The 13,430-nt window shown below is 45.0% G+C and overlaps 1 protein-coding gene across 3 annotated transcripts in view; it reads left to right on the top strand.

Moving 5' to 3' along the window:
• The window catches only part of LOC126548007 (protein odr-4 homolog), a 76,177-nt gene that overhangs the window by 20,839 nt on the left and 41,908 nt on the right, over positions 1-13,430 (top strand). For all 3 annotated transcript variants that reach the window (XM_055063582.2, XM_055063580.2, XM_050196081.3), the window contains exons 4-5: positions 10,356-10,459; positions 11,050-11,086. In XM_055063582.2, coding sequence (XP_054919557.1) covers positions 10,356-10,459; positions 11,050-11,086 — 141 coding nt within the window. The remainder of the gene's footprint in view (positions 1-10,355; positions 10,460-11,049; positions 11,087-13,430) is intronic.

Here is a 13,430-nt window from a genome sequence, read left to right as displayed (position 1 = left end):
CCTCAATGAAACGGCCCACGACCGTGCGCGACGGTCCCACGGCCTCCGAGGGGCTGGACATTCAGTTTAATGACCCGCTACTCACTTGCCAAGAAATCACCTCACACTATCGAAAAGGCAGAATGAAATACCCGCTCCCGCACGCCAAACTCGAACGCACGCGGGCGGCCGCGTTTTGAATGCTGCAAACGGACTCGTATCCGTCACGAGGCCTACTAAGCCACTACAACTCAGAAATCCCGGCAAATTGCCCAGACTGCCCAGAACTCTATTGCTCACTCTCGCACATGCTTTGGCAATGTATCGTGTTACCAGAGGGCCCTCTCTCCAGTGAACCCGAATGGGAAGAAGCCCTCAAAAGCCTGGACCTCAAACTCCAACTCAAGGCCGTCCAGAGGGCCCAAGAACTGGCGGAGCGTCACCATGTTCCCGTCCCGACTTGGGCTTCGCCTACGGTTTCAGCCCAAGGAGCTCCCCGCGTGCGATCTCCAACAGCTTAAACCTCCTCAGGACCTCAATAAAGTTCTTGACTGATGTATTCCCACATAGTGGCAGCACATGCCAGGCAAGAAAAAGTTAGGAAATTAGCGCGCATTTTAAACGTACAGACGGCGCCGTAAATATACGGCATCGAACATTTTCGGACCTGTTCGTGGCGCCGTATATTTACGGCATCGACCCTCAAAGGGTTAATAATCTTGAGTTGCTTTTGCTCGGAGCGTGATGCCTGACACAGACTTGTAGTAGTGTTGCACTGCATAATAATAATGTGCCAGAAGTTCATTGTCACCCATGTGGCAGCCCATAGTACAAAAATTTGGATTTATGCTTACGTTACGCATCCTGAAATCTCAGTTCTGCATTTCACTTTCATCAGAGTGTGGCGGCTGTAGTAATGACCCTGTGAAATGCATTGACATCTTATTTATGGGAATGTAATGAGAAAACTTCATTTCCTTTGCGCATTAGCTCAAGAAGTGGCTAATCAATTTGGGGACGCAAAAGTGAAAATTGAGGGCTTGCGAGAGCGTCCAAGCAGTACCACGAAAAAGTGGGCTACTCGAATGCAGTGCTGAGTTGTACTTGCAGGCTATATTAAACTGCTACGTCAAAGGTGTAGTATATTAGGATATAGGGCTTGGTGATGTCTGGAGCTTTAAGTGCATTTACACTGCTGGGAATACTGCTACTACAGCGCAGAGTTGCGGGCAACTTACATGCTGGGAACGTGTCCAGCAGCGTACAACATTTCTCCTAGTTAAGGCGATTAAGTTTGCTACTGGCTTGAGGTCACAAGGCAAAAGTAGCATTGTTTGTGTTGCTCTAAGCAAGCGCGTGCTCCCAGTTTCGATGCTAGCACAACACGTGCAGACCAGTCCATCCTTGCGAGAGTTGACTCAACTTGCCGTAAGAGGCGTTGATGGTTCCTTCTCTGATGCATGGCTTGGACAGTGTCAGGAGCCTATACAGAGTGTTTGTAAGGTCAATGCCTGTTTCCAGTTCCTTACACCTTTGGTATGTTGCTGTTTAAATGAAACAAACTTCTGTTCTAGAAGAGTGGGTCAGAGTATGTTGTCTGTGATGCATATGGTGGCAGACAACTGCAGCAGGTGGCAACATCAGTTATAGATGTGAAAGTATCAAATGGCCCATTGAGCGAAAAATCCGGCATCTGTAGCATCGAAATGGCACCTAAATTCCCATCGGCTGTTACGCCATGTCACGAGCGTGCCTCGACGGAGCAGAGTGGGCGAAACGTTGTTGTGTGAGGGGAGAGGGCATCGCCACAACGCCATGTCACCAGCGCACCTTGACAGAGCAGATATGGCAACGTGACATCGTGGGGTGAGACAGGTTGTTGTCGGCGAGACACTTGCTTGATGTGCGCATCCAGGTGCTGCTGTCTCGCTCTTGGAAGCTCGGCGCTCAGTGCGCGGTTCGTATCTCTCTTTCTCACCCCCACTGGGCTTAGCTGCTCTGCGCGCCTGCTGGCCTTGATGGCCACTGCTGCTTCCTCGGTGTCTTATCGCGCAGGATGTGGGTGGCATGCGGCGTTGGCACCACAGGCTGCTGCTGCTGCTGCTTGCTCGCTCGGGCAGCACATACTGCTATGGTACATCACTTGTAGTGCAAACTCGAAGGACCGCTCAGTAGCATTCAATTGGACATTAATGCTTTCGCATTCACAGCATTCAATGCTTTCGTAAGAAGTGCTTAAGTGTCCGCAGGTTTTTTTTTTCTTTATTAGGTAGTCTGCACTTGCTTTATATAGTCTGCAGGTGTGAAATTCTGCCAAATATCAGTTGTTTCTTTAAGAGTGTCTGCAGCCAATATACAGTGGGTGAGAAAAAAAAAATCTCCAAGAGGACTTGGGTAGTGACCACTACGTTCTCGATATCGCGGTGCGGGTCAAACCCAAACCTCCGGTCAAATACGAATACGTCGATTGGGATATTTTACGGAAAATTCGAGCCGAAACCGCCCCCTCAAGCAAATCCTACAAAGAACTAATTACCAATCTTAAACAGGCCGTCAAAAACGCGACCAAAAAAATAAGCACAGAACTGGAGGTCCCCAAAATGGACTCGCGGTTAGCGCATCTCCTGGAGGCTAAACACGCTCTTAGAGAGAGGTGGAAAATACAGAAATTAAATCGCCGACTGTGAGCAAAACTAACATCACTAAACAAGGAAATAGAGTGCTATTCCAAGCAACTGGCCCTGCAACAGTGGGACGAAACGTGCAACGAAACGGACGGTCGCATGAGAAGAGGTAGTAAGTGGAATCTGCTTAAAAGCCTCCTAAACGATAAACAGTCCCGAAATGCGCTAAATCTCGCCGTCGATAGGGTCATACATAAACAGGTCACCTCGGGCCTCACAAACGATGTAATTGTCGACGACCTGGCACGAACTTACCTACCCGTCAAGGAAAGAGATTCGCAAGGCATAAGCGCGAGAGCGATGTACACGGGGCTACACAGGCCAGAATTAGACGAACCTTTCACGATTTCAGAAATCAGAGACGTACTCTTCAACCTAAATGGAAGATCGGCCCCGGGGCCAGACGGGGTCACCAACAAGCTCCTCCGGAACCTGGACGACAAGGCCATCGAAATCCTAACGGCAGAGATAAACGAGGTGTGGAGCTCGGGGCAGGTCCTGTTGGAATGGCGCACCGCAAAGGTGGTGCTCATCCCCAAACCGGGGAAACCTCCGCACATAAATAACCTGCGTCCCATCTCTCTAACATCGTGCATTTGCAAAGTGGCAGAACATGCAGTGCACAATCGAATCGTCGAACACGTAGAAAACCACGAACTATTTAGGCATAATCTAATAGGTTTTAGAAAGGGACTCTCCACACAGGACGCAATGCTCCTCCTGAAAATATCTATATTCGATAACGAGACGCGGGACGTACGAGGTATCATTGCACTCGACCTCGCTAAGGCCTTTGATAGGGTGGCTCATGAACACATCTTGACCGAAATTTCCAATCTCAACCTAGGGCGGAAATTCTTTAATTTCACTCTCTTGTTTCTATCGGAAAGGAAAGCGTTCCTTCGACTGGGCACGATCTCGGGCGGTCCTTACGAACTGGGCAACTGCGGAACTCCTCAGGCCGCATTCCCAAAAATAGGACACGCAATCTATGCAGACGATATTACAATCTGGTCCCCGGGGGGATCTCTGGCCGATCTAGAGCAATCTCTCCAGGCGGCCATAGATGTAACGGAAGAATTTCTTACAAGCACGGGTCTCAAGCTGTCACCGACCAAATCCGAACTCCTCCTCTACAGACAGTCGAAGCAGGGCGTTAGGAACCTCGAGCCTCTGGAAACGCTGCCAGTCAAAATTACAACACGAGAAGGGCACACCATTCCGAGGGTGAACTCCATCAAAATTTTAGGACTTCTAATCAATGCCAAAGGCTGTAATGCAGAAGCTCTAAACAAGCTGGGTGCGCCGGCGAAAAACATATTAAGACTCATAACTAGAATCGCAAACAAAAGGGGGGGACTCAAGGAGGACAACCTACTCAGGGTCTTCCAAGCTTTCTTCATCAGTCACATTACTTACACAGCACCGTACCTAAAATGGAGCAAAATTGAAAAGAACAAACTCGACACGCTCATCAGGTCCGGCATCAAAAGAATACTCGGTATCCCACAATCCGCTAGCACAGTAAAACTACTTCAACTCGGAATTCAGAATACCACAGACGAATTAATTGAAGCGCAGTTTATTGCACAGATCTCCAGGCTTTCGTCGACTAAGCCGGGAATAAAAATTCTCGATGAAGCTGGTCAACTCCCTATACAGGCACCGCTCGACAGACACCCCCTGTCTAAATTAGCCCGTGAAGGTATAAAGGTTGAGCCCGTGCCGAGGAACATCCACCCAATATATAACGAAGGTCGCAGAAGAGCGCGGGCTAGAACCATCCTTCGACGAATCGATCCTTATGGGGCAGACGCATTCTTCGTCGACGCCGCCAAATATGGCAGCGAAGACAGGTTTGCAATCACGGTCGTTGACGCGCGCGGGACACTTATCAGCGCCACATCAATTTACGCTAAACACGCGAATGAGGCGGAGGAAACCGCGATAGCCTTGGCTCTTCAAGCCGCAAGAGGCCCGGCGACCATTTTCTCCGACTCGCGCACGGCGGTTAGGGCTTTCTCGTCCGCTCTAGTTTGTAAACACGCAGCCGACATCGTCAACAGATCCTTTCGTATTACTACGCGAGAACACATTGGAGGTCATACATTAGCGTGGTTCCCGGCGCACGTGAACGATGTAACTAACCAAGCGGGTTGCAACCCTAACGAGCGGGCCAACTGCCTGGCGCGTGAATTCACGAACCGCGCCCGAGATAACGGTCCGGCTCTCCCGCAGGATTGCCCCTTCAAAGATAATCTTACGACCTTTCATGAAATTACATCACATTACAGACAAAGCAGGAGAAAATTCCCTCCCCCCAGCCCGAAACTGAACAGGGCTCAGGCTGTTACATTCAGACTTTTACAGACGAGATCCTACCTCACCCCTAGAGTGCTGAGTTGGATAGACCCGAACTTCCCGCAATCGTGCTCCAAATGCGGTCACGCGTGCTGCTCCTTCGACCACATGCTCTGGCTGTGCCCGTACAACGCGGGCTCCGACTTTCATAACAAGTCCAAGTGGGACGCCTTGCTGAAGAGCTCGGATTTCACAAACCAACTACAGGCCGTCCAGAGGGCCCGCGACGTCGCGGAGAGTCACCACCTCCCTGTCCCGTCGTGGGCGGAGCCAACAACTTGATCGGGGAGCCTTCGGTCCCCCCAATCGAGTTCCTCAGGACACTCTAATAAAGTTCTTGTCACTGTCACTGTCACTGTCAAGAAGTAAGACTCTCATTTCTTTATTAGACAGCATCACATGAAATTTCAGCTATAAAGATGTTGTACTATATGTCGTGGACTATAGCCCTGAAAATACGTGATTTTTTGTCATCACTGGACAATGAAAATAGCTCTGAGAAGCTCCTGTGTAAGAAATATTGGAGTGTGGTACACCTGTACTGAACTGTACCCACCAACACATTTGGTATAACAAACATGAAGTGCTGTGCACATTAACATCTGCTTTTCCTAAGAACATCCATTGTATTGACTCTGTGCTGATTGGCCATGACCACATTCTTCATGCGGGCACCTGCATCCCACACACCTGGTCATCGATTACGATGAGCCTGCTAAATTGAAAGTTTAATACTTATTAGATTTTTGTTGAATAGTGACTAATTACCTTGTATCACCCATCACCCCATGGTCGTCACTCCTATCGCCATGCCTCTGGAGGAACTGTCCTTTTCCAGTCGACTTCCGTTAATTTGACCCTGATGGGACTGATACAATATATAGAATTATCTGACAGGTCAAATTGGACAAGATGCAGAAAAAATTACAAAATCACAGCGCTGATTCATTTGGCAGTACTTGATTTAAGATGCCTCCGAATCAAATGCGTGCCCACTTTCTATGTATCCAAAGTAGAAAACTAACGTAGAAATGACATTAAAGCTCCTGAACAAAGTAGAAATCTAACGCACACCCGATTTTTTAGCGAGAAATACAGGTTTTTTTTTTTTTTACTGACTGCTTTTATAGGTCAAGGGCCTAATATGTGTTGTACTATGGCGGCCTGTTTCCTAAAGTCAGCTTTGCCGCAATACATCTATAATATGCGGTAAAGAGTACGAATGTCATGAACGGTAGTTTTGGTTTCGTGTCTGATTGAACAGTGTAAGTAATCCGCCCTTTTCACGGTGCGACGGCGCATGCACCTTGCCCTAGCGGTTTAGTTGCAAATCGTTTTGGAAGGGTCGCATGCATGGCCTGATCTCAGAGAAAGGCACCCCCCCCCCAAAAAAAAAATAAAGAAATTGCTCGGATGTGCCTGGTGCAAACAGTCCTGTGCACCGTGTTGAAACTCCACTGTTAGCTCGACATTGGTGCGGTGCCGAAAACGTGCGTAGTGTAGACTGCTACTTCACTTTAAAACAGAAAGTGGCCAGGGCTTGGTGGTCTGGACTGCACCATGATCCACGTAATAGCTGCCTTTCATTGATGGCTAGCAAATTTAACAAAAAAACCCCTGCGTTACTCGACATTTAAAAACATCATGTTGCTGAGGAAGTCTTCTTGCAGCATCAACCCTCACTTGCTGGTGGTGCCAGCACGTGTCTGACTTCACGTACTCGTTTAAGGCGCAGTAACACTGAGTCACTACGAGACCGACAAGATGCTCACGCCAGCGATTGGCCGACTATTCAGCACAGTGTGTCGCTGATACCATTTTATCATACCAGGCTGACAGTGACGCAACTGATGAGCATGAGTTGTCATATTGCGACTGGCTTTCTTGTCGATGGCACTGATAAAAATCGGTCTTCCAACCATCGTTCGACCGAACCCCATGCGATCGTGTGGTGAACTGACAACGTGATCGCTGCAGCATTTTTGCTTGCATATATAAATAATGCACTCAAAATGAGTCAAAACATGCCTACGAAGTTGAAATGCACAAGCTTCCCTACCAAGCCGTGCACGTTAAGTTTAGTTTGAGCCCATGTTGATCCTGGGATGCTATAACATAAAGCGATCCCAAACTTTTCTATTCCAATTCTGCAATCAGCCCTTCACGATTGGTAGAAAAAATTTCAGGCCACCCCCACTTTACCTGTCTGTCACGTGACGTCACGAAAACCATGATAGCTCTCCATCTGATGTGTCGTGTACACACTGATTATGCATGATTAGGCTGAACAAAAGAAAAATTGTTGTTTGTGATTTGACACTTTTTTGCCATTAGCCCTTTGCTGTTGGTCAAAAGTTTCCGGGCTGCACCCACTTCGCCTGTCTGTCTCGCGACTTCACAAAACCGTCAGAACTCACCGCGTCCAAGTGACGTGTATGTGTTAAAGATGCATTAATATGCCGAACAAAATTGAATTTTTTTCTTAATAGCTGGAGACTGCTCCGTTCCGAAAGGAATAGAAGATGGCTGCCCGCCAATTGCTCAGGCACTGGCTTCTCGTAACTGCCGGAGTGCATGGATTTATTTGCGTATAACAAATCTTTTTGCATGGCAGTATGATGTTATCGAGCTTTTCAGAACGTATACGTTATCGCTGTGCCAATTCTTCTTTGCCGAGGATCCGTTTCAGCGGCATTCTTAACCTTCCATTGCATAGCGCCACGATTTTTGACCAACCGCTGCCAGTTAAGTGAAGGGCAGCAGACCAATCGCAGATGCCGGCACCACCCTCCTCATCCGGTTATCTATTTTCAGTGCACTGGCTCAGCCCCATGAAAGCCTTCTTCTTTTGAGCATGCTCTTCACCTCTTGTCAGCCAATGAGATAAGGAAAACCACTCAACATACGTAATGTTATTCGTTTTTAGACCAAACAAAAGTGATTCCCTATAAACGAGAAGAGCGTTTGATTCAGCTGTTCAGGCAGCGCTGCGGGTCACTGCCCGGTGCTCGCGTCGGTGGTTACGTAAATTTGACATCAGGAGATTGGAAGAAAAACAAATTGCAGTAGTTTTACGTTATAGGGCTCCTTTTTAGTGAAGGTTGGGCTTGATGCCGTTGAGTTCGTGCATCTGCTGTGGACTTTAACTGAAAGGTAAGCAGTTAGGATGAAGGAAACTGCTTTTATAGTTCAGTTCTGGTCTTAGCGATTTGAAATAAACTACTCTTGACTTCGCATGGTGTGTGCACAATAAGCGGCAAGCGGTGATAGACACAGCGCTGTGCCAACATCTGTACATCACTGTTCCCACAGGCTGCTGGTTGCATTCGCTACGTATGGTTGGTTCTGTACGTGTTGTTATGCTTAGACATTTCTTAATTCCAGAGATTCACTGTTTACCTCTGCGTCAGACGGGAAACAAGAGACAAGTTGGGTACGGCAGCATAAACAACCGCCTTGCTCAGATATACCAACAGTGTCAGTGAAGCCACCCGCAATTTCGCGAGAGAACAACACGTCCTATAATTGAGTGCTTATGCGAACATAGTTTTCTCTAATAATGCTTTACGTCACACGCAAACTGTAAGTATGATGAAGTTAAAGAAAAGTGAGAATCAGTTATAAATTAACAGCCCGTAATATATGTATCTGCTGGATCGCAGTTGCCATTGTTTAAGTCGATTGGCCACTCATATTGACTCGTCTCAGGGTGGAACAACGCAGCTCATATACGTAGATATGTATGTTTTGCTATGTTTTGCCATTATTTCATGTCGGTGATGCACCTTTTCTCTAATATTTAATGCTAACAACGATCTGTGGCTGTAGATGTTGATGTAAACAAGTGCACCGTTTTGTCTAAAGAATGTGTAAAAAGAATACAAAAATCGAGGTGCAAGCACAGAAATCAGCAACAACAAACTTAAGCTCAACGGAAAAAATAAGCACACAGGAAGACACACACACGAACAGCTGAGAAAGACACAGGACAGGCGCTATCCTGTGTCGTGTTCGTGTGCGTTTTCCTGTGCGCTTATTTTTCCGTCTATCTGCAATGCACCATCTAGCCTGTCTGCAGGTGTTGTTAAACAAACTTAAGGCAGCCACATCACCAGACAGAACTCAGCATGCCTTTATCGGCTGCACGGTTAGCACAACAGGACACTCAGGCCTGCGTACCAAGTACAGTCGGTGAATGCTACATGGCTTCCAGGAACAACATGCTTTCTGGAGAAACCATTAATAATTATTCGCAATCCATGAAATGCACCACTAACGCGCACTCAACATGGGTGCAGGTGCCGGCGAAAGCCCTGGCACCCTCCCAAGATGTTTCCATCAGCGTGCGGCAGAGGGCAGCACAGGAAAATGAAAAAAGGCAGATTTGCGGCCAAATTTTCTATAAAAAAAAGGCAAGTGTTTGTTAGGATCGGGTAAATACCATAATCAGACATTGTCAGCTATGCTCCTTGCTTGAAAATCTTTTTAGGGCAGGCTGAAAATAGGCTTTTTCTACAGGAGATCACATGTGCTCAACATATTCACTGTCCCCAAGCTCCACTGTGATTGATGCTGCCACTAAAGAGGTCGCTATTGGTGTCACCATAGGGGTTAAGTGTGTGAACTGACTGGTCAAGTTATGATTAGCTGGCAAATACCAATTGTAGGATCAAAATATAATGAAAGTTTGTGTTCATAGTGTGCATGGGTGCCGGCTGGTCGGTTGGGATTGAATTAACCGGAAAATCGAATTAACAGGAGTAAAATTGTGGACAGAAATATGGGTGTATGTAGATTGTGCATGGTGTTACTACTCGGAACTTTTCAAGAACTTTTTGGTTTACAGGTTTTGCAATAATTTCGAAACTGTTGCAGGTCAAGAAGAAATTTTGCTTAGGTTTGTTGTAATCACAGGTCACTGTGCACAAATATCTTCCTTACTGAATTTTTATTTGAAATATGACTCATCTTTTCTAATTTCATACAAACCTATTTTCTGGTTATTTTTGGCTGTGGCATTCACCTGTCATTTTAATAAATCCGTACATGACCACAACTTCTGAAACAGGTTGATCTTCAAGGAAAAACTGGACTTAATTGAGAGTTCGGGATCGGCCTTTTACATCGTTGGTAATGGGATTTCTTGGTTGCCAATTGGAAAGTACTGTTTGCAATTGAACAGTGAGGGGGCCCTCATTTTATATTGGATTTTAGGCCTGAAAGATGCTTCAGAAGTAGGTTTAGGGGATGGGGAATACAAGTCACAAATAGTATTCCTCTTTTGTTTTATTTGTGGATGTTATGCATGTCTTACTATATTTGCTTGATCAGGTGCTGTTTGCTGTATTCAAAGTCATTGCTAAGGACCAGAGGATGTCACTAAACTCTCAGGTGTCTGATCGAATCCAGCTCCAGATCTGCACCTTGACAAGGAAGTATCCTTTATTGAAAGCCCGAATTAATCTGTGCTTCTGCTTGCTCTCTTGTCAGCTGTTGCTGTAGTCATGTTGAAAGATGTAAGTGAACAAAACACAGGAAGAATTTGTGGTAATCTTATCAAAGCATCCGTCTTATGCAACTGAGGAAGGGGATGGGGCAGTGTAATTGCTGAACTATTGAGTGTTGTATACGATGCTGAGGTCTTGTTGCCACTTATGCTATGACATACAGGAATGACGATAGGCAAATAGCACGAAATAGCTGGTGCCTTCTGTTATTGTGCCTGGCTCATTTTCCGTACCATATGCATGTGTTGATGAATTGCATGACATATGTTTACATTGAATGCCCAACACATAACAATTGACTGCATAGTTTACCATTTCATCATTATATAACCTTTTATACGTGAATATTTTGTCTGTTTTAAAGGGTTTTGAAACATTTGTTATTGAGAATGACTTTCTAGAAAGCTAATCTGTTGAGCTGTGTGTGCAAATAACTAGAAAAAACATAGCAACCTTTTTCATGTCCCTTTAAGAGTTGCAGTTCTTGCGGCCAATTTTTTCTTGACCCTTGGTATCAGGATAACATGCAAAACGTTTGATGTCTCTGACCACAAAGTAAGTGAACTTGTTTACTACTTTTGGCTCATCTTTATTTTTTAGAATCTACTGTCATCTCATACCTTTTAACGGCTGCCCTGAAAAAGAAAAAAATATTACCATTCCAGGCAGGCCTTCATTTTTACAGCTCATTGCTTAAGATATTTCAGGACTATGAAGTTTGTAGTAGTCACTTCATTAGACTGGAGAAACTGCAAGATTTTCACAATGACAAATCAATTTTGTGGAAATCCTTGGCCTTGCAGATTTCCACAGAATTGATTTGCAAGATTTGGTGTGTCTGTGCTTTGAATTGTCAACTGTTTCAGAATCGCTCTGGGATCTTCTAGCCTCTTGGCTAGCTCAGATGGTAGAGCAGCTGCCCCGCATAGGTGTAGGTCTTGGGTTTGGTCCGTAGACTATGAAGAATTTTTACAGTGAAGCTGTCTATAGCTAGGATCTGGCAGATCACGTCCACACATAGACCAAAAATTTTTCATACATGGGCCGATCCCAAAGATAGTGCAATACCGGGCCGACCCGCAGCGGAGGTGAAGCAGGTGCTAAGCACTCCCCATATGTGGGCCAATCCCTAAGATAGGGCAATACCGGGCTGACCCACGGTGGATGTGAAGCAGGCGTTAAGCATTTCCCATACGTCGGCCCATCCCGAAGATAGTGCAATATCGGGTCGATCCGCGGCGGAGGTGAAGCGGGCTTTAAGCACTCCCCATACTTTCCATTGACGCAATGCTGCCACCTTGGCACCATTTTAAAAAGATCGCAGCTTCAGATAACCACAGTGCCGTCTTTTGCTGTTCAAAGAAAGAAGCAAGTGAAAAGAGAAAAACTAGCATTGCAATTCTTTACTGATGCCACATTTGCACAGGAAGTGCTCTTATTAACTGATGCAGATTTGAATCTCTAGCACACGTTTACGTGCACTTTAACAGGGCAGTCTGTACACTTCTTTATCACAGCGAGGTTTGGTGATTGCGATAGGCTGCGTTGCTGGCTCTCATCTTTTTTTTTCTTTATCAAAATACAAAATTGTTGAAGGTACCATTCAAAATGGCGGAATGGTTGTACATATTGGGAAAAAAAAGAAGAGAAAAAATAGAAATGGGAAGAAGGAAAAAGTTTATTAGCATGTGTACTCCCCCCCACAGGCTGCGTTGCTGGCTCATGCCTTTCGGCGATGCGTCCAAAAATGCAAAATTGTTGACTATAGTATTCAATATGGCAAAATGATCGAATTGAAAAAAAAAAAAAAAAACAGAAAGAAAGAAGGCAAAAAAATAAAGAAGGGCTTATTTGCATGTGTACCCGTTCCTCCACCTCGTGATAGCAAGATCTCCACCTCTAAAAAAATTCTGGGAAGAACCCTGTTTCAAGACCTTCATGAGAACTGATTATTCTAAACGTGACTGGGACTTTTAATTAATATTGCAGTTTGTAAGAAGTTTGCAGAAATGACCGTGAAATAAATATACCGGTATGTATATTTTCATAATGCTGTAAATTACTTTCCTTGCACTTCATTACTGTTTACACTGCCTGTCAAATATCACTGCAGTGTTTTAATCCACAGTTCTGTAGAGCTATAGCAGTTTTATGGGTATGAAAGTGGTGATTATCAGTGATGTATAGCACAGCATGAGCTTTGCAGATGTGGCATGAAGCCAAATTGATAACATTTTGTTCCAGTAGTGACTTAAAACCTATTAATTACCATGCCTGTATTCACAATTTATACATTCATTTTTGTATGCTTAATATTTTCCTAGATACTCCTTTCTTGTCATGTATTTAAAAAAATTGTAAAACAAGGTACAATGCATGCTGTTGTGCCTACTAAAATCTTGTTCACACAGCCATGTTGCTACGGTGCCAATGTAAGTTTTTAATGCCTTTTGTTGTACTTTGTGTTTGTAGTTGCAGTGAGCTTGTGCTAATCTCTATGAAAGTTCTGAAAATATTGATTCAGTCATGATTCAGTCATCATTAGAACAATGGGTAGTATGTGTAGTTGTCTAAATTTCATCCTTCTAGCTCTAAAGTTTCTTGTGGTATTAGGCTCTTGAATTTATCTCGTTTTCAACATGGGTGCTATAATGAATCAATTGGAAACTAGGAAAATGTTGTAAATTAGCTATCTGAATTTCACAATTTGTTTTGCAAGCAATTTCTGCCTTAGGTAATCCACTTGAAGAGGCTGAATTTTCTTTTATGCTACTGGTAATATAAACAAATCTTTTGAAATAAAAATGTTGTTTTGGTAATACAGGCATGTTATCACTGTAGTGATAAAGCATGTTTGCTGCTTAATATGTTTGGAGCACCTTGAACTGTTGCTTAGCTC

This window comes from Dermacentor andersoni, chromosome 1 (assembly GCF_023375885.2).
Source record: "Dermacentor andersoni chromosome 1, qqDerAnde1_hic_scaffold, whole genome shotgun sequence".
Taxonomy (NCBI): domain Eukaryota; kingdom Metazoa; phylum Arthropoda; class Arachnida; order Ixodida; family Ixodidae; genus Dermacentor; species Dermacentor andersoni.
The sequence above is the reverse complement of the archived record's forward strand: the minus strand, read 5'-3'. Positions and strand labels throughout refer to the sequence as shown.